Source organism: Mauremys reevesii, linkage group 6, assembly GCF_016161935.1.
Source record: "Mauremys reevesii isolate NIE-2019 linkage group 6, ASM1616193v1, whole genome shotgun sequence".
Taxonomy (NCBI): Eukaryota; Metazoa; Chordata; order Testudines; family Geoemydidae; genus Mauremys; species Mauremys reevesii.
The window spans coordinates 85,259,006-85,285,106 of NC_052628.1; the positions used below are offsets into that span (position 1 = coordinate 85,259,006).

Genomic DNA, 26,101 nt, shown 5'->3' on the forward strand with positions numbered 1-26,101 from the left:
AGTCACTGTGGCCCCGCGGAGAGCAGGGGCCTCGGGCCACTGGAGGCGCCCGCGCTGCAGCTGGGGGCTGGGCCCGTTCCCAGGTGCTCCGCTGGGAGCTAGTTCTTGCTCTTGAGGGGTTGCTGCTGATGAGGTTTGTTAGCCATGGTTTTAACGCTCTTTTCTCCCGCTGGAAACCCCCTGCCTGCCCCTCTCTCCGCGGAGCCGACTCTCTAGCCCGCTCTCCTTTCCCCACAGCAGCGGCTCTCAACCTTGCCAGGCTCCTGTACCCCTTTCAGGAGTCTGAGTGTCCTGCAGCCAACCTACCCCCCGTGTTTCAGCTCACTTACCAAATCAGACATAACAGTACCAAAGTGGCACAGTCCCGCTGTTTCTGAACGATTGCTGACTTTCTCATTTTTATCATGTCATTATAAAATCAATCAATCGGACTATAAATATTGTACTGTACTTACATTTCAGTGTGTAGTATATAGAGCAGTATAAACAAGTCATTGCATGAAATTTTAGTTTGCACTGACTTCGCTAGTGCTTTTTATGTAGCCCATTTTAAAACTAGGCAAATCTCTAAATGAGTTGATGCACCCTTGGCCCCTGGAAGGTTTCTGTGTACCCCCAGGGGTATGTGTACCTCTGGTTGAGAACCGCTGCTTGGGAGACAGCTCTGCCTCTGGCCTGAAGACTCCCTCTGTAGATACCCTGACTTTTCTTCTCCTGCTGCTCACAGACTTTTTCCCTATGAACAGTGCTCTCCCTCTTCTGTTGTCTTAACTGAGATGTCTTGAAACAGCAACTTGGTTGCAAGAGAAGCTCCTAGAAACGTAATTTCCCTGTAATGTCAGAAATGTTGCCTCCCTTTGGCCTGTCCTTTTCCTTGATCCAGTCCTTTGCATTGCTGAGTCAGACAGAGCTTGGGATTCAGTGTGGTAGGCTCTGATGTGCAGTTACCCAGGAAGGGGCAATGCAGGGATTCTGATGCCTCTGCAAAACTGATGGTCTCTTGCACATTTCGATGAGGCTGGGTGTGATGCAAACACCGCAGCCCCCTACAGCCCAAGCAGTGCTAGCTCACTGGTTGTGGACAGGAGGTGGTAGTGAATGCCTGGAATTGTTATGGTCAACTTTAGTTTTAGCGTAAACTGGGCAAAGCTTCCATCATCCTTACTGGAAATAATTCAGACTACATATAAGCTCGTTCAAACCTCTCGTTATATTCCCAATCCAGAGACCAGCACCTGTCTGGATGAGCTATAAACTGTAAGTGCGCTATTCTGCAGCTGTACCTGAGCAATTGAAATGGCTCAGAAGGCACCGATTCAGTTTCTTGTGTGTGTTATGTCCTCTCATGAACACCGTCCCTTTTCCCAATGAAAAATATATTTAAAATGCCATTAAGGATGCCACACAAGCTAGAAACATCCTATGAAGCTGCAACCACGCACAGGGGAGGGGTCATCTCTAGTAAGGAGAAGTTAGTTTCATTCTCTGGGCTGATTTAAGAAATTTTCTGCTAAAATTGTGGTGGTGATGTTTATAGTGTGGATATCTGTACTCCAGGAACTAGGTTGAGACCGTCAGCTTATTACCCGTTGATCACCTGGGATGTGTTCAGACTGTAAAATTAAAGGTGAATCATTTCACAGGATCAGTCCCTATTCGTGGCCCGCCTCAACCTTTTTCTTTCTGAGCTCCCCCCACCCCCCAACATGTTATAAAAACTCCATGGCCCACCTGTGCCACAACAACTGTTTTTCTGCATATAAAAGCCAGGGCTGACATTAAGGGGTAGCAAGCAGGGCAGTTGCCCAGACCCCCACGTGAAGCTGAGTTCAAGCAAGGCAGGGCTTAGACTTCCTGCCCTGGACCCCAGACAATCTAACACTGGTCCTCCTTGGCGCACCTCCTAAAACCTGCTCACAGCCCCCCACGGGACGTCGGACCGCTAGTTGAGAACCACTTCCCTAGACCATTGTGTTCATTTCTGGATATTTTAGTACCAGAAAGGCATAGACAAATTCACAGAAGAGTAGGAAAAATGATTAGAGAGCAGCAGGAACTGACATATGATAATTGTTTAAACTCGGGCTGTCAAATATTTAAAAATTAAAAAAAATAAATGCGAGAGTAAAAAAATTAATCACAGTTTTAATCACACTCTTAAACAATACTAGAATACCAATTTAAATGTATTATAAATATTTTGGATGTTTTTCTACATTTTCAAATATATTGATTTCAGTTACAACATAGAATACAAAATGTATTGTGCTCACTTTACATTCTTATATTTTAGGCGACGTAAATTAGAAGTGGGCAGCATTATCTCCTGTAAATGTAAATAAACTTGTTTGTATTTGCGATTGGCAGAACAAGAAGTAGGACTGAGTGGAATTGGAACTAAAGGTTTACATTGTTTTGTTTTTGAGAGCAGATATGTAAAAAAAAAAAATCTACATTTGTAAGTTCCACTTTCATGATAAAGATATTGCACTACAGACTTGTATGAGGTGGATTGAAAAATACTATGTAGAAAATGTAAAAAAACATCCAAAAATATTTATAGTAAGTTTAAATTGATATTCTATTATTGTTGAACAGAGCGATTAAAACTGATTAATTTTGATTAATTTTTTAATTGAGTTAATTTGTTTTGAGTTAATCGCTTGAGTTAACTGCAATTAATTGACAACCCTAGTTTAAACAGATACACTTTGACAAAATGGCCACTATAGAAAACAAAATGACTGTCTACAAGTATAGGAAGAGTGCAAATTTTAAGGAGGGAGGGGAACTGCTTAGGGTGGGAAAAGAAAAACCAGAAACATTGGATGAAATGAAGAAAAGGAATATTTGGAATTTTAGGATAAACTTCTTGACACTGAGATCCACTGAACTGGAATAATCTCCCAAAGAAAGTGGTAGATGCGCTGTGTTTTGAGAACATTTAAAACTATGTTGGACAAAGCACTAGAGATGTCCTTCAGTGGCAGAGGAATGGAACACTTCTAACTTGTATACGGCTATTCCATCACCAAACCGTCAAGCCATCTTCACATTTTTCTCATTTCATCCCACTCTTCTACCAGTCTTTAGCCCTGTAAATGCTCAGGGCCGCCCGGGGGAGGGGGAGGGGGAGCAAGTGGGGCAATTTGCCCCAGGCCCCGTAGGGGCCCCCACGAGAGTTTTTCGGGGGCCCCGGAGTGGGGTCCTTCACTTGCTCCATGGGCCCCAGAAAACTCTCGCGGGGCCCAGGCCCCCGGAGCTTCTTCCGCTCCGGGTCTTCGGCCAGGGCAGAAGGACCCCCTGCCGGCGAATTACCGCCGAAGCGGGACGCGCCGCCAAAGTGCCGGGTCTTCAGTGGTAATTTGCGGTCTTCGGGGCACTTTGGCAACGGGTCCCGGAGCGAAAGGACCCCCCGCCGCCGAATTACCACCAAAGCGGGGGGCCCCCGCTGCCAAAGACCCCAGGCCCCCTATATCCTCTGGGTGGCCCTGGAGGAGGGTGCACTTGACCCAGCTATCAGAAGCTATACTGTCTGGCACACAAGAATGAATTTAGTCTAGGCTGGGCACATACAAAGGAGTCAGCTGCGGGGAAGGAGAGGACATGCAAATCTGCTGGGAATGCGTGTGCGCACACACTTAAAGGGGGACAATTGCTGGATACATGGAATCGTAATTAATTTTAGGTTGGGGTGTGTGAATGCAGGTTGACCTGATTTTGTGGGGACATAGATAGGCTGGTTACAAATGAGTTTAATTGGTGTGTTTTTGGCAGGGCATGCAAACTTGACTGATAGGGAGAGAACACCAAACTAGCCTCTCCTTACATAACCATTTTCTACACCAACCAGCCACAACTACCAGTGTTGGGAAAAAATAATCTAGTAAAGGGTAGAAGAGGAAAAAGGGGTAGAGATCCGTGTGGTCTGTTACAGTTAATATTTTTTTCATATGGAAGACCAGTGAACTTGAGATTCATCAGTGTATTTAAGTGTGTTCCCAGCTTGAAGCACGAATTTCAGTGGGATGGGTCTCATGTGCTTAAGTACTTTCTGGAATTGGAGTTTTAAGGATGAACAATTACAGAGTTGGAGTTGGTTTGGTTTGGGGTTTGTTTTTGTTTATATAGGTGTTTAATACAAATCACTACTGTTGGAAGCTCCCATTTTGCATGATATAATATTTTATTTATAAGCAATAAATACCTATGATGTCATAAATAAGAATAAATAAATAGTAGACTGACATAAATATAGTGTTACAAATACAGTAAAATGATCTGAATATATTTCCACAATGCACAAATAGAACAAATAGTAGCAACAGCTTTTAAAATTCCACTGCATCTCATTTTACATCATGTATAAAATATTAATTTATTTCAGTTAGTATTTTAAAAAGGTTGGTATTTTAATATGTAAACTTCTTTGTGAGTTTGTCCTATAGTTGAAAACTTTCTCATTCCACTTGGATTCTCTTGCCAGCACTGAGGCTGAACTGCTTCTCTGTAGGAAATAATTGATATCTCTTCACTTTCATCCTGGTGAGCTGAAAGTCCTTTCTTCCTTCCTGGTTAGAGCGTCCCACCTTCCATCATTGCAAAGAAACATGTCTCCAGATGCCCAGCTGGCTGATGAGTCTATGTTGGACTCTCTGAATGGAACTCCCGTCTCAGGTAGCTTGGGAGAGATTTTTGCAAAAGCAGCAGAAAATATGTTGGAAGATTTCTTGGATTGTCAGGGACACTCAGAACTTAAGAACCTCTTGGTACCACCTTAAATCTCTCTTTGTTCTGACATTATAGGAAAATTATCCACACCTCTTTATTTGGAAGCTGTTCCACTTCACATGTGTTATGCTGTTTAACTGTGGTTATACTGCATGTTACAGTTCAGAGGTGAGATTTGATCAGAGAAGAGTTGAACCATAGAAATATATAGCAAACACATAATGTCAACAATGTTTAAGGTCCAACCCTTTCTTTTAAAATTCTTAATTGTCTTGTAACTATTTTGCATCAATATCCTTCTGTGATACAGCATGGCCAGAGGACAGCAAGAGAGTGTTAGAAGGGAGCCTTATTCCCTGTAAGGGGAAGAAAGTTTGCTATAGATTAACTAGAGCAGCTGAAGCCAATTAGAGCAGCTGAAGCCAATTAGAGCACCTGCAGTCAGTCACATGATAAAACCCCCCTGTTTCAATCAGACAGTGTGGGAGTTGGAGCAGAGAACAGTTTGAAGAAGTTAGAGTAGAGAACAGTTTGGAGGAGTGCTGCGGTGGGCTAAGAAGTCCAAGACCCTAGGTAAGGGGCACCTGGCTTGTGCAGAGGGAGGGCAGGAAGCCTCCCACAAGCTGAAGGGCAGGAGAGGGAAGTAGCCCAGGGGAAGGAAATGCCAGTTCAAGTGGTTCACCATTATCCTCAGGGCCCCTGGGCTGGGACCTGGAGTAGAAGGTGGGCCCAGGTCCTTCTCTCTACTCCCTTCCTCAAGGACACTAGTGGGGCAATTAATATTCCAATTCAGGGGCAAGAAATGGCGCCCTGAACCCCCCCAAAGAAGAGAAAGTGTGAGACCCATCATAATAGTGCCAGCAATTTGCCACACTTCATTTTTCATTTTAAACACTGAGTAAATGAACAGAAAATTATCACATAAAATGTACTTTGTGCAGTTGGAATTCCATAATAGAGTGAATGTATTGCATAATACGTCAAGCGTTATGGAGTGTTAGAAATGACTGTGGGAAGAATCAGCAGAGAGGAGGGATTCCACTGCATCCTCCTGTTTTAACCTCAGTAGTTGCAGCATCCAGAGCTGAAATGAAATAGGAAATAGTTGAAACACAAAGGGAAAAAATATAATTTTCATTGAATTGATCTCAATAAATTAAATGAAAATATCTTTTCCACACATAAGCTCGCAAGTCATTTAGTATGTAAATATTTTTAAAAGTCTCTAGGAAGCTTCCCAAACCTTGGAATACTAGAAATAGTTCTCATGGGGACAGATTAATTAATAGCAATGATGATAATCGTAGAAACACACTACATATGTTGAAGTTAGAGTACTTTGTGGTGTGGGAGGGAGGAAAGTATCATTATCTGATGACCAAAATGCTGGTGAGGTGCCTGAGGATTCCACATATGTATACTTTGTTGCTTTTTACAGATCCAGACTAACACGGCTACCCCTCTGATATAAAATATCCAGCTGTAAAAATTATACTAATGTTAGGTCATTAACTCCAGGGAAAAGCTTGGTACTGTACCTTAGTTACTAAGGCTTCTAGTGAGTTTGTCAATCAGTACAAAACATCTGGGTATTTCCATGCGAATGATCTCCCAGGCACACAGGCTGTATTGCTTTTCTTCCAGGAAAGCATCTATCCCCTGAAAGTATTGTTTCACTCTCCGACTGGTGTGCTGGAGGTCCTCACTTTCTGGGTTGGTTAAGTCCTTCTCCATCTGTGCTCTCAACAGGGGCGGCTCTAGGCACCAGCAAAACAAGCTGGTGCCTAGGGCGGCAAAATCTAGGGGGCGTCCCCTGCCGCCGGGGGGGGCATTAGGCTGGGCGGGCGGACCTGCCGCAGTCATGCCTGCGGGAGGTCTACCGGAGCCCCGGGACGACTGGACCTGCCGCAGGCACGACTGCGGAGGGGGCGCTCGTCCCGCGGCTCGGCTGGACTTCCCGCAGGCATGACTGCGGCAGCTCAAGCGGAGCCGCCGGACCCGCGACCCGTCCGGAGCCGCGGGAGGTCCAGCCGAGCCACGCGGGACCAGCGGTCCCTCTGCAGTCATGCCCGCGGGAGGTCCGCTGCTCCCGCGGCTCCGGGGCGCCTCCCGCGCATGACTGCTTGGGGCGGCTAAAAACATAGAGCCGCCCCTGGCTCTCAAACATGCCTCCAGCCACTGAATTTGCTGGTAAAGTCCATTTTGGAACCTGACTATAGAAGTCGCATCCCAGGTACTTTTGGGTGAGGTTTTTGCTAAAGATGTTGAAGATCTCTTGGAGGATCTCTTGGATTGCCACCTTGGCATTCTCCTTCTGGAACAGTGGGAGTTGGGAAACTTCCTGGGTGGGCTTGAAAGCTGCCCTTTCATGTATGCATTGTGAGGGGAAATTTCTGCTCATTTTCTTCAGAAGCTCCAAGCTCTCTTTGTTCACTTTGTTCTGCTGGAAGTGAAGCATGGTACAGAGCTGAGATGAGATTTCAGTGGAGAAGAGCAGTATGAGGCAAACATGCAGCAAACACCTGGAGGTCATGACGATGTCTATACAGTCCTTTTCTTTGTGTGGAACCTTGAGCCTGGAGTTTGTTGAGGGTCCTATGTAGATTGTTGTGTCTTTCCTTCATGTCTCTGAATTTAAGTATTTGGTTGGAGAATTTTCTGTGATCATTTTCTGTTTACAACATTTTCCTTCTTGGAGGTTTCAGAGTTTTTCTTTCTGTTTTTCTTGCTGTTTTCTAGTTTTTGCTACGTTTCCTCCTTCTTTTTTGTGAAAGTGACCACCTATGACAGTACACAACAATGTTAAGTCATGTTGGATCCACACACATACAGCCTTTTTATCATACATTAATTTTTATAATTTAAGAAGATCATCCACAATTCCAAAATGGTACGGAAAAGACCTCCAGTTTGTCAGTCGGTGCACTTTCTATTCATAAACTCCTTCATTTAAGAGACAGAAATAGTTTAGGAATATTTAAAGGTTGCTAGACATGGAGGAAGTAAATATGGGAGGAAAGGGTTAGTCCTGCCAAAAATATTGGCAAATCTCAACTTTAACCATTTCTTCCAATTTAGAAGGCACACTTAAAATGTAGACAGCACAAACCATCAGTATTTTCCTTCTGTGAAACCACAGGAGCTAGAATGTTCTGAGAAAATGAAGCCTTAACTCATTGTTTATTTCCAGGTCTTTATATACATACTATAGCTGACGAATAGTTGCAGTTGGAAGGTGTGAATATCATGTCCTGTTGATCGCTCCAGTAGTGACAATAGTGAAAAATTGAGACTAATTTATAAAACAGGATGAGCAATTAGTATAGTAACATGCTAGAGAGGTACCCACATGGATGACTATGATTTATAATGTCGTCAGAAGGAGGTTATGCAGAGAAGTCCCACTATGTATTTTTTACCAATTGTGTCCCTGGGATGAAAGAATTCAGATAATTAAAAAAAAATCAAATTCAGTGTTCACCATTTTTGCTGGTTCCTTCTCTTTTAATATTTGCATTCTCCTCGGCTTGGCCAGGAAAATTCTTCTAGTTTATTTAATTCTCTTCACTTCCTGTGGTCATATTTCATTTTCTGGTTCTCAAGCCCTAGCACAGACTTTTGTGCTGAAGTTTCCATCATGGCAGGGAAATGTGTTTTAATTCAAGAAGAAAACACTGAAATTAAAAAAGAAAAAGCACATGAAAAAACCATGAAAACATTTTTGTGCATACTAATTTGGTTAGAGTCTCCCAAGTCTTCCTGCACTTTTATAAGAAATTTGAGATTTTAGCTTCAGATTTTTAAAGACACTCTGCAAAGCAGAGAAAATAGACTTACCAGAGCCCCCACATTGTCCTGGGTTATGCTCTCCATTCTCCCATGACTTTCCAGGGGTGTTGGGCATCTGTATTCCACACCAGGGTGAAATCCCAGGGGAAAATGTTGCAGGGTACTGAAAGTAAACGCAGTATATGAATGAGACCATTCTTTTTGTCGCTCTTATTACTTGAAGCTTTCCACCCCCGGCACCCATTGTTCAAGCCTGGGGCAGCCCTGGCAGGGTGGCTGTAATGGAACCACACTGATAGGGACCGGAAGGCATGTCTGACTAAGCCCTAGAAGTGATGCAGCCACTCGCGTGCTCTGTGTGGAAAGATTTTGTGTTCTGTGCAGAAACCATCGCATCATCTATTTCTGTGATGAAAGCATGGCAAACTATTTCCTCGTGCCTGCTAGTGAGATAAGGGTGAGCTTAAGTGGGGATGTATTAGTTGTGTTTTCCTCCCTTTTTATCTACCTGTGGTTGGCTTTCCCACAGGAAGACCTAAAGTCATAGATGATGGATAGCTCTTAAGTACATTAAAAGATTCTTCTACGTAGCACAGCTTAAAAACAATGTGATGGAATGACTGTCAGGAGGTTCTCCTCTGCACTATAGGGGTAATGAAGAAGTTAGACTTTGAAGAAGAGTTTGTATGGCTCCCAGGTGCAATATGACTAGGTCAAGGCCCCACTCCAGCCACTCACCATAATTGAGGTTCCGTTTCAGCATATAGCTGTGGATATTCTGGTCCTTTCCGTAAGAAGATACCCAGAGGAAAGCTCTACATACTGACTTGCTTGGCTGCAAGGCCAGGGCCGTTGCTGCCTCTGACCAAAAGTTTCATAAAGATGTGTTCAGCTATTGAGGGTCTAATCCTCCCAGAAGAAATGGAACATTTTCATGGTGTGACGTTCTGTACCTTCACCACTCAGGCAGTGCAGCTCCCCTCCCACTCTTAGAGCCATAACTGAGTCCCATATGTATATATTTGTTATAACATTGCATTGGCCATGAAGCATCACTTTATATTGCACATGCTACATTATACATGTGCATTATACTTAAGATCATATTTCCTTTTGTAAAGATGTAACCACCTTATGTAAAATTGAGCAAAATGCTTAAAACAGTTCAGGCACATTATGTGAGGAAAATATACACACTGAAAATGTGTTACGGTTACAGAAGTCTTTCCCAGGCCTATCTCCTTCAGTCCTGCATCTCAGGATATAAGATACTCTAGATCTGCTATAAGCTGTACAAAGGGAGACTGTCTCTACAATGTAAATAGATGAAGTGGTCTTGCTTTTCTTGGGCAAGACCTCATAAGATCAGATGACATGTTCTTCAATTTTGCTCAGTTTTGCTGTGTAAAAGAATGAAAGCTGGCACCTCCTAGAGTAGAAAACCTCCCAAACATTTTAGAAACTAATTAACTACTATATTAAGTCACACATGCTGCCCTACCCTCTGTTTATAAACAAAAGCAGAATATAAGCAGAATAGCTGTACTGTGCTGAGAGCAGGGTGTGTGCTGGGAAGTCTCTATGCCCCTTGGACACTGTCGTGCCTTTCTCTGCAACAGAATGGAGGGCTGCGGGTGTAGCCACTAGAGAGGTCTGTGCTGCAGTAGGTGACAACCAATGTATGAGGTGTATAGGAACCCCATTTGTCTGTACCACGAGAGCACCAGTGCAGCTATTCCATGCCAACCCAGCAGGCTAAAGGGTAAAATATTCCACCCAAAGCAAATTTGTTTTTTTTTTTAGCTTTGTTGAGAGGAGGTGCCATTTGGCCCCATGTGTTCTGTATTTCTTGTCTCATTTTCTTGCTAAGGATATTTGCATACCATTATCTTCCCCTTTCTCTGACCTCATAACTTCCATAGCAAGTTGTTTCTAATGTCATAAGCAGTGATGATATGTGGTAGATAAGCAGCAGTAGATGAACTTAAGATGTACAATGTATAGCATGTTTTCAAGCTTAAGAAAAAAAAAGCTCAAGTCCTGATTTGTTTTTAATCCTTATTTACAACCTTTTAACAAATTTTTCAAATGTATTTGAACACATTGGATTAGAATGAACAATCCTGGATCCTTGGATAATTAGGGCAGTTTAATGACTAATAGCAATGGAAACCAAGTGCTCCACCTAACAAAAGCAATAACTTTGGAGTTCTCAGGACTAGGCAGATACAGGGCCAGAATAAGGTGTAGTGATCCTGTCACCAAGTGCAGGGTATATATCTAGTGCTCAAGATAATGTTAAAAGGTGCAAGGCCAGCGGCGGGCCGTCCCGCCGATGGCCGCAAGGCGAATTCAGTATTGTTCCTGGTTAGTAACTGACTGATGTATTCCACCAAACAGGGGCTCTGAATTTTAGAGGTAGGACGGGGGGAAGTTGATAATCCTAATTCAAATGGCCTATTCCTAGTCTCATCATTCACGTGAAATTTTGTTTGTGGTGTACATCCAAGAATGAAGTTAGTCTGGGCGCACATACAGGTAATGAGATGGGGGTCGGAGGGATCACAAACCTGATAAAAATGCATGTGAGCACAGGCTTAATATTGAGGGGCAGTGCTTGTAAATGTATTGTGGGTAGGTGCTGGATACATACCCTCTTCCCCCACCAAAATGAAATCAGGTTTGTATGTGAGTGCACACATACCAGATTGATGGGGTATGGGCAGGCTAAATACAAACTAATTTAATTGGTGTGTGTTAAGGGGTGCATGCAATCCAGGGCCGCCCAGAGGGGGGGCAAGAGGGGCAATTTGCCCCAGGCCCCGCGTCCCGCAGGCCCCGACGAGTGTTTTCTGGGGCCCCTGCGGTTCCGGTTGAGCCCGGGACGAGTGGACCTGCCGCAGGCATGACTGCGGAGGGGGCGCTCGTCCCGCGGCTCGGCTGGACCTCCCGCAGGCATGACTGCGGCAGGTCAAGCGGAGCCGCGGGACCACGGCACCCGCCGCAGTCACTCGTCCCGGGCTCCGGTCGACCTGCCGCAGGCATGCCTGCGGGAGCTCAACCGGAGCCAAATGCCGCCCCCCAGGTCTTCGGCGCGCTCGGGTCTAGAGCCGCCCCTGAGCGGGGGCCCCCCGCCGCCGAAGACCCCGGGCCCCCGGAATTCTCTGGGCGGCCCTGATGCAATCTGGATTACTAGGGAGGAGGGCACCGATCTAGCCTCTTCCAACATGACCATCTCCTACATTACACATCCACAACAAGAAGTTTTTTGGGGGGAAATGTAACCTGATGAGAGAGAAGAAGAAAAGGAGGCCGCGTTTAGGTGTGGTGTGTGGTCTGTTAGAATGGAAAGTCTAATTATCATTCAGTAATTATTTTTAATATGGAAGTACTGCAAACTGGGACACTTAGTCATCAATATATTTATATATGTTCCCAACTGGAAGCACTAACATCAGTGGACTGGATCATAGACTTTGTTAGTCACATGCATATGTACTCTATGGAACTGGGGCTTTAAGGCTGAACAATTACAGATTTTTTTCTGTTCTCTTTCTTCATTCATTTATTTATTTTTTTGGTTAAATAGGTACTTAATACAAACCACTACCAGTATAGGTTGCCATTTTGTATAAAATAATACTTTATTTATAAATAATAATAATAATCTTTGTAAAATACATAAATAAGAGCAATAAATAAATAATTGACTTCCATAAATATCCTGTTACAAATAAATAGTAGCAATATCTTTTAAAATTCCACTGCATTTCATTTCACATGATGTATAAAATATCAATAGATTTCAGATAGTACTTCTAAAAATTTTAGTTTCCAAACTTCTTTGAGTTTGTCCTATAATTGAAAATTTTCTAATTCCACTTGGATTCTCTTGCCAGCACTGAGGCTGAATTGCTTCTCTGTTAGGAAATAATTGCTATCTCTTCATTTTCATCCTCATAAGCTCTAGGTTATAGAATATCAGGGTGGAAAGGGACCTCAGGAGGTCATCTAGTCCAACCCCCTACTCAAAGGCGGACTAATCCCCAGACAGATTTTTGCCCCAGATTCCTAAATGGCCCCCTCAAGGATTGAGGCACAATGCTGGGTTTAACAGGCCAATGTTCAAACCACTAAACTATCCTTCCCCCCAGGGCCTTTTTTCCTGGTCAGAGAATCCCATTTCCTATCATTGCAACCAAACATGTCTCCAGATGCCCAACTTGCTGATGAGTCTAGGTTGGAATCTCTGAATGAAAGTCCCACCTCAGGTAGTTTAGGAGAGAGTTTTTGCAAAAGCAACAGGAAATGTTTTGGAAGACTTTCTTGATTGTCACTTGGGCATTTTCCTTCAGGGACACTTAGGGCTTGAGAACCTATTGGGACCACCCAAAATCTCTCTTCATTCTAACATTATAGCATTTTTCTTTGGAAGTTGTTCTGGTTCACATTTGTTCTGCTGTTATACTGTGGTTATACTGCATGTTAGGGTTCAGAGATGAGATTCGATCAGAGAAGAGTTGAAGCACAAACATATACAGCAAACATATGTCAGCAATGTTAAAGGACCAATCCTTTCTTTTAAAATTCTTAATTGTCTCGTAACTTTTTTGCATCGATATCCTTCATTCATAACGGTTTTCAAGTACATAAAAGGTTACTGCAAGGAGGTAGGAGGGAGAAAAATTGTTCTCCTTAACCTCTGAGGATAGGACAAGAAGCAATGGACCTAAATTAGAGGAGGGGTGGTTAAGATTGGATATTAGGACAATCTTCCTAACTGTCAGGGTGGTAAAGCACTGGAATAAATTGCAGAGGGAGGCTGTGAAATCTCCGTCATTGGAGATTTTTAAGAGTAGGTTAGATAAACACACCTCTCATGGATGGCCTAGATAATATTTAGTCCTGCCATGAGGGGACTGGACTAGATGATCTCTTGTGGTCCCTTCCAGTCCTCTGATTCTATGATTTTGCATTTTAAACACGGAGTAAATGAACAGAATATTATCACATAAAATGTAATTTGTGCAGTTGGAATTTCATAATAGGGAGTCAATTGCATAATACAAGGTCAAGCATTATGGAGTGTTACAAGTCACTGTGGGAATAATCAGCAGGGTGGAGGGATTCCACTGCATCCTTCTGTTTTAACCTCAGTCGTTGCAGCATCTGGAGCTGAAACGAAATGGGAATTGGTTGAAACACAAAAAGGAAAAAATATAATTTCCACTGTATTAATCTCAGTTACTTAAATGAAAATATCATTTCTTCACATCAGAATCTCATAAGTCTTTTAGTATGTTGTTCATATTTTTTATAAATGGATCGAGGAAGCTTCCTAAGCCTTGGAATACAAGACATAGTTCTCATGAGGACAGATGAATTAACAGAAAAATGATAATCCTAGAAATACACTACATATGTAACTGTCAGAGTACTTGAGCAGAGGTGCGAGGGGGGAATATCACTACCTGATGACCAAAGTGCTGGTGAGGTGAATAAGGATTCCAGATATGTGTACTTTGTTGCATGGTCTGCCAATTAGCTACTGCATAACAGCGCCTGATCGGTAGGAGATTGTGAAGATGTACAAAAATAAATAATAGTAGAAACACAGAAAAATAAATCCATGTCCCTGAAAATCCATTTCTAGTACAGGACAGAAAGAGCCTAAAGCTGCTGCTATGGAAATCAGTTGCTATTTGGCCACTCTTCCTATAGAAGAAGGATCAGGCCCTATATAAGCAGAGTTATAAAATATCCACTATCTCCGTTCAGCTGTATAATTGACACTAATGTTAACAGCTGAGCTCCATCCCCTTTGGAACCCCCTCCAGGTAGCTGAAGGCTGCTATCAAATCCCCCCTCACTCTTCTTTTCTGCAGACTAAACAAGCCCCATTCCCTCAGCCTCTCCTCGTAAGTCATGTGCTCCAGCCCCCTGATAATTTTTGTTGCCCTCTGTGGGACTCTACATAAGAAGAACATAAGAACGGCCATACCTGGTCAGACCAAAGGTCTATCTAGCCCAGTATCTGTCTACTGACGGCCAATGCCAGGTGCCCCAGAGGGAGTGAACCTAACAGGCAATGATCAAGTGATCTCTCTCCTGCCATCCATCTCCATCCTCTGACAAACAGAGACTAGGGACACCATTCTTACCCATCCTGGCTAATAGCCATTTATGGACTTAGCAACCATGAATTTATCCAGTTCCCTTTTAAACATTGTTATAGTCCTAGCCTTCACAACCTCCTCAGGTAAGGAGTTCCACAAGTTGACTGTGCGCTGTGTGAAGAAGAACTTCCTTTTACTTGTTTTAAACCTGCTGCCTATTAATTTCATTTGGTGACCCCTAGTTCTTGTATATTCTCAGTCTTATTCTCTATCCCCTTTTTAATGATTCCTAACATCCTGTTTGCTTTTTTGACCGCCTCTGCACACTGCATGGACATTTTCAGAGAACTATCCATGATGACTCCAAGATCTTTTTCCTGACTCGTTGTAGCTAAATTAGCCCCCATCATATTGTATGTATAGTTGGGGTTATTTTTTCCAATGTGCATTACTTTACATTTATCCACATTAAATTTCATTTGCCATTTTGTTGCCCAATCACTTAGTTTTGTGGGATCTTTTTGAAGTTCTTCACAATCTGCTTTGGTCTTAACTATCTTGAGCAGTTTAGTATCATCTGCAAACTTTGCCACCTCACAGTTTACCCCTTTCTCCAGATCATTTATGAATAAATTGAATAGGATTGGTCCTAGGACTGACCCTTGGGGAACACCACTAGTTACCCCTCTCCATTCTGAGAATTTACCATTAATTCCTACCCTTGGTTCCCTGTCTTTTAACCAGTTCTCAATCCATGAAAGGACCTTCCCTTTTATCCCATGACAGCTTAATTTACGTAAGAGCCTTTGGTGAGGGACCTTGTCAAAGGCTTTCTGGAAATCTAAGTGCACTATGTCCACCGGATCACCCTTGTCCACATGTTTGTTGACCCCTTCAAAGAACTCTAGTAAGACATGATTTCCCTTTACAGAAACCACGTTGACTATTGCTCAACAGTTTGTTTTTCTATGTGTCTGACAATTTTATTCTTAACTATTGTTTCGACTAATTTGCCCGGTACCAACGTTAGACTTACCGGTCTGTAATTGCCGGGATTACCTCTAGAGCCCTTTTTAAATATTGGCGTTACATTAGCTAACTTCCAGTCATTGGGTACCTAAGCCGATTTAAAGGACAGGTTACAAACCTTAGTTAATAGTTCCGCAACTTCACATTTGAGTTCTTTCAGAACTCTTGGGTGAATGCCATCTGGTCCCGGTGACTTGTTAATGTTGAGTTTATCAATTAATTCCAAAACCTCCTCTAGTGACACTTCAATCTGTGACAGTTCCTCAGATTTGTCACCTACAAAAGCCAGCTCAGGTTTGGGAATCTCCCTAACATCCTCAGCCGTGAAGACTGAAGCAAAGAATCCATTTAGTTTCTCCGCAATGACTTTATCGTCTTTAAGCGCTCCTTTTGTATTTCGATCGTCAAGGGGCCCCACTGGTTGTTTAGCAGGCTTCCTGCTTCTGATGTACTTAAACATTTTGTTATTATCTTTGGAGTTTTTGGCTAGCCGTTCTTCAAACTCCTCCTTGGCTTTTCTTATTACACTCTTGCACTTAAGTTGGCAGTGTTTGTGCTCCTTTCTATTTGCCTCACTAGGATTTGACTTCCACTTTTTAAAGGAAGTCTTTTTATCTCTCACTGTTTCTTTTACATGGTGGCTAAGCCACGGTGGCTCTTTTTTAGTTTTTACTGTGTTTCTTAATTTGGGGTATACGTTGAAGTTGGGCCTCTATTATGGTGTCTTTAAAAAGGGCCCACGCAACTTGCAGGGATTTCACTTTAGTCACTGTACCTTTTAACTTTTGTTTAACTAACCCCCTCATTTTTGCATAGTTCCCCCTTTTGAAATTAAATGCCACAGTGTTGGGCTTTTGAGGTGTTCTTCCCACCACAGGGATGTTGAATGCTATTGTATTATGGTCATTAGTTCCAAGCGGTCCTGCTATAGTTACCTCTTGGACCAGCTCCTGCACTCCACTCAGGATTAAATCTAGATTTGTGGGTTCCTGTACCAGCTGCTCCATGAAGCAGTCATTTAAAGTATCGAGAAATTTTATCTCTGCATTTCGTCCTGAAGTGAAATGTTCCCAGTCAATATGGGGATAATTGAAATCCCCCACTATTATTGGGTTCTTAATTTTGATAGTCTCTCTAATTTCCCTTAGCACTTCATCATCACTATTACTGTCCTGGTCAGGTGGTCGATAATAGATCCCTAATGTTATATTTTTATTAGAGCATGAAATTTCTATCCATAGAGATTCTATGGAACATGTGGATTCGCTTAAGATTTTTACTTCAGATTTGTCCACATCCTTTCTGTAGTGAGGGGCCCAAACTGGATGCAGTACTCCAGATGTGACCTCACCAGTGCCGAATAGAGGGGAATAATCACTTCCCTCAATCTGCTGGCAATGCCCTACTAATGCAGCCCAATATGCCATTAGACTTCTTGGCAACAAGAGCACACCGCTGACTCATATCCAGCTTCTTGTCCACTATAATCCCCAGGTCCTTTTCTGTGGAACTGCTGCTTAGTCAGTCAGTTCTCAGCCTGTAGTGGTGCATGGGATTCTTCTGTCCTAAGTGCAGGATTCTGCACTTGTCCTTATTGAACCTCATCAGATTTCTTTTGGCCCAATCCTCCAATTTGTCCAGGTTACTCTGAATCGTATCCCTACCCTCCAGCATATCTGCCTCTCCCCCCAGCTTAGTGTCATCTGCGAACTTGCTGAGGGTGCAATCCATCCCATCATCCGGATCATTAATAAAGATGTTGAACAAAACCAAAGTCCTGCTTTGTATTTTTATCAGGCATGTCCCTTGGTTGTAATAATTCAAATATTTTTTTTTAAATCAGAATCCGTGTTAACCATTTTTACTGGTTCATTCTCTTTTAACTTTTGCTTTCCCCTTGGCGTAGGCAGGGAAACCCTTCTCCTTTTGTTTAAACCTCTTCATTTCCTGTGGTCACGTTTCATCTTCTGGTTCTCTTTCCCTAGCACAGACTGTGCTGGATTTTTCCATCATGTCAGGAAAATGTGTTTTCATTCAAAAAGAAAACTATTTTCACTGGTATTAGAAAGGAAATATCACATGAAGAAACCATGATAACATTTCTGTGCATATTAATTTGGTTAGCGCCTCCCAACTGTTCCTGCACTTTTTGTAAGAAATTTCAGATTTTTGTATCAGCTACATGAACATTTCTGTAAAGCAGACTTACCAGAGCCCCCAGATTGCCATGGGCTGTGCTCCCCAATTTCTGGTTACTTTCCGTGGGTGTTGGGGATGTGTATTCCACACCAGGGTGCAGTCTAGGGAAAGATGTTGAGGAGAGGGAAATAAGTTGTGTGAATACGATGGCAGGCTAAGGTAACAAAGTAAACACAGAAGCCAAATCATCTTTTTCAGTAAATCTGTATGGTAACAGACCCCACCCCCACCCGCCCACTTCCCACAAGCTCCCACCCCTGCCCCGCCTCTTCCCGCCTACGCTCCTCCCCAGGTCCTGCCCTCACCCCTTCCCAAACCCCTGCCCTGCCTCTTCCCATCCTCACACCACCCCTTCCTTGCCTCTTCCCACTCACTTCTGCCCCTCCTCTGAGTGTGCCCCATCCCCGCTCCTCCCCCTTCCCAGTGCCTCCTGCATGCCATGGAACAGCTGATTGTGGTGGGTGGGAAGTGTTGGGAGGAAGGGTGAGAAATTGATCAGCAGGGCTGCTGGCAGATGGGAGGCACAGGGGGGAAGGGAGGGAGCTGGCTGCCGGTGGGTGCTAAGCACCCACTAATTCTTTTCATTTTTTCAGCCCTGGAGCACCCACAGAGCTAGCGCCTATGGTAACAGCAATTCAGGGGTGCTGGAACAATTTTTATAGTGGGGGATGCTGAAAGCCATTGAACAAAAGTGTGAACCCCATATATGATGGAAACCATGCATTCGCTTCCTAATATTACTTCATGCTGGACACCCCAGTGCCCCTGCTTCCAGCTCCCCTGCAGCATGTATGCAAACAGCTAGTCTATTGTTTGAGGAAAGTTAGTTATAAACTGCTCCGAGCCTGCTGCAGAGGATCCATGCAGGGATAGAGCCCTCTGCATGTGACTCTTACCTGTGCCACATGGAAGTGAGATGAGGGGCCAGGGAATAAGAACATACTTTGAACATACTTCCCCCTTGGGTTGTTCTTCGTACAGTTATGATCCACGTCGGGGGCCTTTAGCGAGCAGACGCGCATTGGGCTCTGGCAGTTAGTTTGCAATGTCAGCGGCACAAAAATTACGATATGTGGAAAGACCTTGTGTTCCGTACAGAAACCAGAGCCTCATCTGTTTCTGTGATGAAAGCTGGAGACAAACCTGTCACTATTTCCTCCCGCCGACCAATGGAAGTCATCAAATGGCTCCTTAAAGAAATGAATTGATTCTTCCATGTAGCACAGCTTAAAAACAGTGTGATGGAATGATTGTCAGGAGATTCCCCTCTGCACCATAGGGGTAATGAATTAGACAGACTTTGAAGAAGAATTTTGTATGGCTCCCACTGCCACAGACCACCAGAGAGGGGGATACATTTTGGAGGTTGTGAGCCAATCCGTTTACAATCCTTGACTTGTTTATACAGTCTATTTTATTTTTTTTGCTCTCATTTTCATGTCATTGTGTTTTGTCAGTATAACCGGTAGGCTTCAGCTCCACCAAAAAATGAATGAAGGCAAAGAGACTTGAGCAGGAAAGAACTGCTACCACTGATAGGCACAGCTACTGAAAAAGCCTCCACCATAAGAAAGAATAGGCATTTATTTGAAGAGTTAACTCCTTGTACATGCCTCTAAACCAGCAGGTCCCAAATTGAGGTTCATGCATCAGTGGTGGCACATGAAGGACCTGATGTTGGTCTTCAGTGAACTGGCTGATCCCATATTCCTAGTACTGAAATTACTATAAATGTGTTCCTAGTACTACTTTTCTTTGTAAGCAGTTGCTGTACCTGCCACGAAGGTGTTACCTGATCTCGAATAGGTGGGGAAATGGTCCACAGAACAATTTTTGTAAGATTAGGCCCACATCATAAACTGTTTTAGAACTGCAGAGGAAAGACAAGCAAAGGCTTCTGCAGTGGAACCATCTGTTGAGTTTGAATGTACAGAGGCTCCTATTAGCAACTCCGTATTTTCGGTTGCATGATAAAAGGGATTTCCAGTAGGGAATATGTTCTTATTTTTTCCCGAAAGGCAGATTGACAATCATTGTGAGAATTCACACACTTTGTTTTTATACTATTTGAACATTTAATGTAGTGGCTGTTTGATTTCTTTTAAAAACTTTTAAATAAGAAATCTCCGTATTTAGTGTCTGGCTTAAATTTGTCCTAGGCAGTGCTAGGATTGCCTAGTAGCACTTCAGAATACTATCTATGTACCCAGATTTGGCAGAGAGGTAGATCCTCACTAGGTCTGGTCTAATGGCCAGGGCTGGCTCTAGGCACCAGCCCTCCAAGCATGTGCTTGGGGCGGCACTTTCTAAGGGGCGGCATTCCACCCCCCCTTTTTTTATTTTTATTTTTTTGCTTGGGGCGGCATTGCCGGGAGCTGGCCCTGGCACAGGCACTCGCTCTGTCAGCATGCGAGCCAGGATCCAAGCCCCCTGCCCAGCCCGGTGGCGCCCTGCACAGCCCACTCAGGGAAACGCCGCGCCGCCCTGGGGAGACTCAGAGCGGCAGTGGCAGCAGGACCCCTCCTCCCTCCCTGCATCCCGGGCCCCGCCTCCCTCCCTCCCCGGCTCCTCACACATTCCAGGAGCCCCTCTCACCGAGCCTGGGCTGCGGCAGTGGCGAAAGAGGCTCCCAGACTGTGTGAGGAGCCGAGGAGGGAGAGAGGGAGGCAGGTCCCCTGGAGCCGAGCCCGGGCAGCGGTGAGAAGGGCTCCCAGAGTCAGGGCCGCCCGGGGGGGGAGCAAGTGGGGCAATTTTCCATGGGCCCCGCAGGGGCCCCCACGAGTATGTCGGAGGCTCTCCCCCGCCTCCGTCTCCCCCATTCCCTGGTGTCTCAGCTGGTAAGGGGACGGGGATGCGAGCTGCAGCTGAGCGGTGGGAACTCAGGCCCCGCTGGAGACACCACACCACTGCAGCGCTGTCCGGGAGAGGGGGTAAGCGGCATGGTAAGGGGCTGGGGCCAGAGCCGGGCACCCCCAGCCCCCCCAGCCCTGACCCCCCAGCTCCGAGCCCAGCCCCTCTGAGCCAGGCACCCTTCTGACCCCATCCCCCACAGCCCTGAGCCCAGCCCCTATGAGCCAGGCACCCCCCAACCCAGAGCCCAGCTCCCCACCCAGCCCTGGGCAACAGCAGCACCATCCCCAGGCAGCGACAGCCCATTGGCACCAACCATCACCATCACCCAGCAACAGCCCATTATGTAATTGCAAATGTATACATACCATTAAAGCATTTAATGTATTTAGTGTATTTTCAAATTATTACAAATTATTTTTTGAATGTATTTCACTAGTTATTTTTTACATTTCCAAATACATGTTACTATAGTATTGCAACTTTTTTTTATGGAAGGGGCCCCTGAAATTGCTTTGCCCCAGGCCCCCTGAATCCTCTGGGTGGCCCTGTAAATGCTAATACTAAAACTAAGTTGTTTTAATTTTTTTTCAGCACAGAGTAGATAGAATGAGTCAAATGAAGGGTAATGTGTCACCAAATGGCAGTGAAGAGAAGAAACGGTTATTCTTTCAGAGTTGCAAAGTGAGTACTTTAGGGTAAAAATGATTTGTAGCTTTATTTGCCTTTTTTTTTTTAGTAGACACTTCTACAGTATCAAATTGCTGTGTGTTCAAAAAGCCTCTCATGTATAATAGCATTTTCAGAATATGGAGATAGTTCATTCTTTGGAGTGCAATGTATGAGTGATTACACTCTTCTTATGATTCACCAATGTACATTCACACTTAAATTAGGTTCTGGAGCAGAAAAGATTTGGGCTCAGAACATGGTGGCTGCTATTAAAAGCTTAATATCTATTAGCCTAGTGTAGTATTTAAATTGCTACTGTTTTCCCCTATATTGAGAAAAGTAATTAACTGGCTAAGTGTGTACTATAAATTGTCAGAATGATTGTCATTTAAAAAGTAAACATCTATCGGTGCATTTGGCCTTTATTCATTACATTTTGTTTGGCTGTTATCACAGGTGCTGAAATGTTGGTTTTTCAATCTGTGCTACAGTAATTCAAATAATTACTTGTTCAGTAACATACCTGATGAATTGCAAAAGAAGTCATGCAAATAGATCAGGGATAGGCAACCTATGGCACAGGTGCCGAAGGTGGCACATGAGCTGATTTTCAGTGGCACAAACACTGCCAGGGTCCTGGCCACAGGTCTGGGGGGCTCTGCATTTTAATTTAATTGTAAATGAAGCTTCTTAAACATTTTAAAAACCTTATTTACTTTACATACAACAATAGTTTAGTTATATATTATAGACTTATAGAAAGAGACCTTCTAAAAACATTAAAATGTATTACTGGCACGCGAAACCTTAAATGAGTGAATAAATGAAGACTTGGCACACCACTTCTGAAAGGTTGCCGACCTCTGAAATAGATTATTTAATCACTCTAGATGGGCATCTTCAAAAGCACATTTGGAAAGTTGGGGACTCAACTCCCTTTGAAAGTCAATGGGAATTAGGTGCCTAGCCCCCCACCATTGAAAAATCTCCCCGTTTATGGCCATCAATCATTGAAACCTGAGTGGAAAGCAGCTCTCCCTACAGTCCCAAATTAAGTTGTGCTGAACCAATAAGTCATCTGAATAAACCAAGAAGTCATGTTTTCATTAGCACCCTCAGGGTCATTCTGCCTGCAGTATTTACAGAGAGATGGATTCTCATTAAGGATGTTGTGTAATCAAGTTACATCTAAAAGTATATATCTAAAGGTCTCAAAGTTTCTCTGTTTTGTCCAATGTAAAATGATATATAATGCAAAAATATTTGAAGCCAGAAGAAAATCTGCACTGGAACTTACTTTATGTGAGCGCTGGGGAATAGTACATTCTTAGGATTTAATGCCTCTTCAAGGCAGTGTCCTACTAAGAGCCTAGTTCCCAGGTGATCTTATTCATATATGTAGTCCTATATATTGCTCCAGGCAAATTAGATTTGAAAATCAACTGGGGGCAGTTTCTTTAATGAGGTCATCAAGTGGAAAAATTAGAGATATTGCATTCAACAATTAGTGAGATTTATTCTCTATTCTGAACACACTAGAAAATGCAGGTATTACACCTTGTGCATTGTGAAAAGCTGTATATGCATCTTTACAGAATAGCACAAAGGCAACCCAATAGGAATATTATCAATGTCATGAGTACCACAAGTACGGCTTATTATACCATATATGATCATTCCACTGTTGTCTTCACACATTGCCTCCAGTTGCTTCTTATCATATGTTTAGATTGTAAGATATTTGGGGCAGGGGCTGTCTTTTTGTACTAAATATGTGGACAGTGCCTAGCACAATATTATCCTCATCCCTGACTGGTACTTATATAATTAAAAAGGAAATGTTTGTCATTGACACAATTTTTATTGCAGGATTGGGCCATCAGAGTCCAGTATAGAAATAGTCTATATTTTGTGGCAGGTATCAGAATTGTTGTCATCTCTTGCAAATGTTGAAAATGAACAACAGAAGCATCAATTGTTTTTGAAGGGAACACGTGTCTCTCTCTTCCATACACTGCGTTCCGTAATAAAATCCAATAACTGGAAGACTGCAGTATATAACAAGCAAAGCATGTTACCTCCTGAGCCCACTACTTTGTTACACAATTGGTCAGAAGATGATGTAGCAAAGAAGGATGCTGATTCACGAAGGACAACACTGAGAAGCCAAAACAGTTGTGTATCCATGCATGTTAAGTGTCTGTCTAAATCGAAGACTACAAATTCTGCTGTAGAAGAAAACAAAAACACTGATTGTGATGGTCCACTGCCAGCGCATATGCTTCCTTATGTGCTTTTAATAAAAAATTGTCTTCCTTTGTCAATTTCTTCAATCTATTCCAAATGTTGCAAAGCAGAGATATTATGCAGGATACTATACTTTACGCAGAGACTCTGGAAAAAGAAAACACCCAAGCCCTCACCTCAGGATCCTCCCAGTTCTGAATTCCAGACCGCTGAAGGTTGGCAATCTGTACTTACGAATGATTGAGGATAATACAAGAGGGGTTAACTAGGAGCAATAGAATGAAATGAACAAGGGGGAAATCTAGGCTGAATATCAGGAGACGATTCCTGAGAGTGAGGCTTCAGTATTACACTGTGAAATCACTCTGAATTCCAGATGGTGGGTGGGAGCCTTGCCTTAGACTGGTCAGAGCACTAGAAAATATACCATTCAAAGGGAACAAATCTGCAGTGAGTGAGGTAGGCTTATTTATCTCTAACATTTAGTATTCTATGAAGACATGTAATAAAAATATTTAGAAATAAATATAATCCTGTGAGGCAGAGGGAGAGATTTTAACATGGATCCAGTATCCATATGTTTGGGTCTCATTCAGCACAGAGATTAATTCTTTTAAACCTGATGTTTCTCCCATTGAATTCAATGGAAGTGTTGGCATTGATTTCAGTGGGAGCAGGAAATGGCTTTTGGTCTCATTTAAATAAAGTGGTGGATTGTGAAATTAGTAGTGCTTGAACTGAGATGGTATAATGACATCTTGGGTTTTCTCCACCTCCTTCCTCTGAAGTGTAACAGGTATTTTTCTGGCACTGCTACAGCTGGATGACCTGCATACACTGTGAGCTCCCAAAACTGGAGCATCCACTACACCATAACATCACTTCTCCCACTTGAATACGAGAAAGGAGAGTCCATGCCACATCTACAATTGTTCTGATTGTATGGTTTCCAGTAAACTAACTGTATTAATGGAGATATGAAGCTAGCCTAGTCCTAGTACACATCACTATTTCATATCTAAATTTTCTTTAGTGTTCAAGAAAAGTGCCAGGTTGACAGTATTGAACAGTCCATTTGGCTTCACACATAGCTTAGGAAGCAGGTCACAAAAGCAGTTTGAGACCATCTTCATGGCTTCCTGATCCTCAGACCTGCTCTGCCCTTAGAGTAAGCAGCCTCAGGGATGCTTTAAGTTGTATCAGCTTCAATGGCCTTGAACATACTGCCCTATGCCACCGAGAATTCCTCTACACTAGAGGAATATGTAAGTAGCTGGTTAAATGGCTTTGAGGCCTCACCTCTGTAAACCATTCAAAGAAACCCCCTACAGGGCATTCGCCAAAAAAAATCCCAAGCTAGTTGGCTAAGGTGGTTTAAAACTGGAATGGAAAAAAGCAAACAGGCTCTGACTTTTTATGGGCAGAACAGATGCAACATAGGCAGTGCTAACTTTTCCTCACAGTTCTATCAACATGTCTTAACTATGGTGTGGAGAGACCACCAATGGGGGTAGGAGGATACAGTAGTAAAGTGTCCGTGTCTATTCATTCTTTGGCCTGTATACTGAGATTAGCAACCAGGGTGCCAACCAGAGTGACTATCTGATTACTCCATTTGAGCAGGAGTTTTTCCTGCTGCCATTGAAATGAATAGTTTTCCACTGATTTCAATAGGAGTAGGAGTAAGCCTTTTTTTTTCTTCAATTATGGCCCAAATTTATCAATTAGGTGCCTAAAATTAGATACCTAAATGCATATATAGGCACTTAAATAAGTGGCTTAAATTTCAGAGGTCCTGAGCACCCACAGCATTTGTTGAAGTCAATACATTGCAAAGTCAATACACAGATACTTCTTGCTCATTTTGATGAAAGATGCTATTACGTATAATGCTTACATTTTATGCAACTTCTGTCTGCTTTCAGAAACACAATATGTGAACTTCCTTAATCTGAAGGATCTGCAGTGGAAATTCTATAAAGGCATTGTGAAAAGAAAACAGAAAGTGAGAGTTTTATGGAGAGAAGCAAACTACAGACCTTTCAAGCCATTCCAGGAAAAAATCAGGAATGAAGAATACATGCTCCTTTTGATTCCTAAGAACTGGATAATTCATGATTCTCTTAAATGAGTTTGTACAATGCAAATCCTGTTTACATCAAACGAATGATGACTTTAAATGAAGGGAGAATGACTGCAGTTCTTCAGAAAATTTAAATAAAAATGTCAAGACATTATACAATTAAGTTTATTACATTTTTACAGTAGCACCTAGGAGCCCATCATGGATCAGGACCCCATTGTGCTAGATGCTGTACAAACACAGAAGAAAAAGATGGTTCCTGCCCCAAACCAAACATCATCAAACACATAGTCTACTAAGGACCGTTACACCAGCAAGAGTGACTGTGGTTGATGGCATTGCACCAGGCACAGTGTAGTGAAGTTCCCAGATCTGGCTCAATCCT

At 43.1% G+C, this 26,101-nt stretch overlaps 1 protein-coding gene across 6 annotated transcripts; it reads left to right on the top strand.

Annotated features, from left to right (window-relative positions):
• LOC120407501 lies at positions 1-25,870 on the top strand. Of its 6 annotated transcripts, none has more exons than XM_039543132.1 (5): positions 41-133; positions 1,226-1,257; positions 21,309-21,398; positions 23,256-23,848; positions 25,559-25,870. In XM_039543132.1, the coding sequence occupies exons 3-5, from the start codon at positions 21,343-21,345 to the stop codon at positions 25,762-25,764; spliced, it is 855 nt and encodes a 284-aa protein (XP_039399066.1). In that variant the 5' UTR covers positions 41-133; positions 1,226-1,257; positions 21,309-21,342; the 3' UTR covers positions 25,765-25,870. The 6 variants fall into 6 exon arrangements, 4 of the variants coding, with proteins under 4 accessions (XP_039399065.1, XP_039399067.1, XP_039399066.1 ...); XM_039543134.1 differs by having other exon boundaries at positions 42-133; positions 23,305-23,848; XM_039543131.1 differs by lacking the exon at positions 1,226-1,257 and having other exon boundaries at positions 1-133.
• Positions 25,871-26,101: the final 231 nt, after the last annotated feature.

What these genes read in the sequence shown, in the direction of transcription:
- LOC120407501 (XM_039543131.1), top strand. Translation starts at nt 21,343, where the DNA reads ATGTGTCACCAAATGGCAGTGAAGAGAAGAAACGGTTATTCTTTCAGA. An exon ending in TATTCTTTCAGAGTTGCAAA is followed by an intron (nt 21,399 to 23,255) that starts GTGAGTACTTTA and finishes TTTTTATTGCAG; the next exon opens with GATTGGGCCATCAGAGTCCA. An exon ending in TGAATTCCAGACCGCTGAAG is followed by an intron (nt 23,849 to 25,558) that starts GTTGGCAATCTG and finishes GTCTGCTTTCAG; the next exon opens with AAACACAATATGTGAACTTC.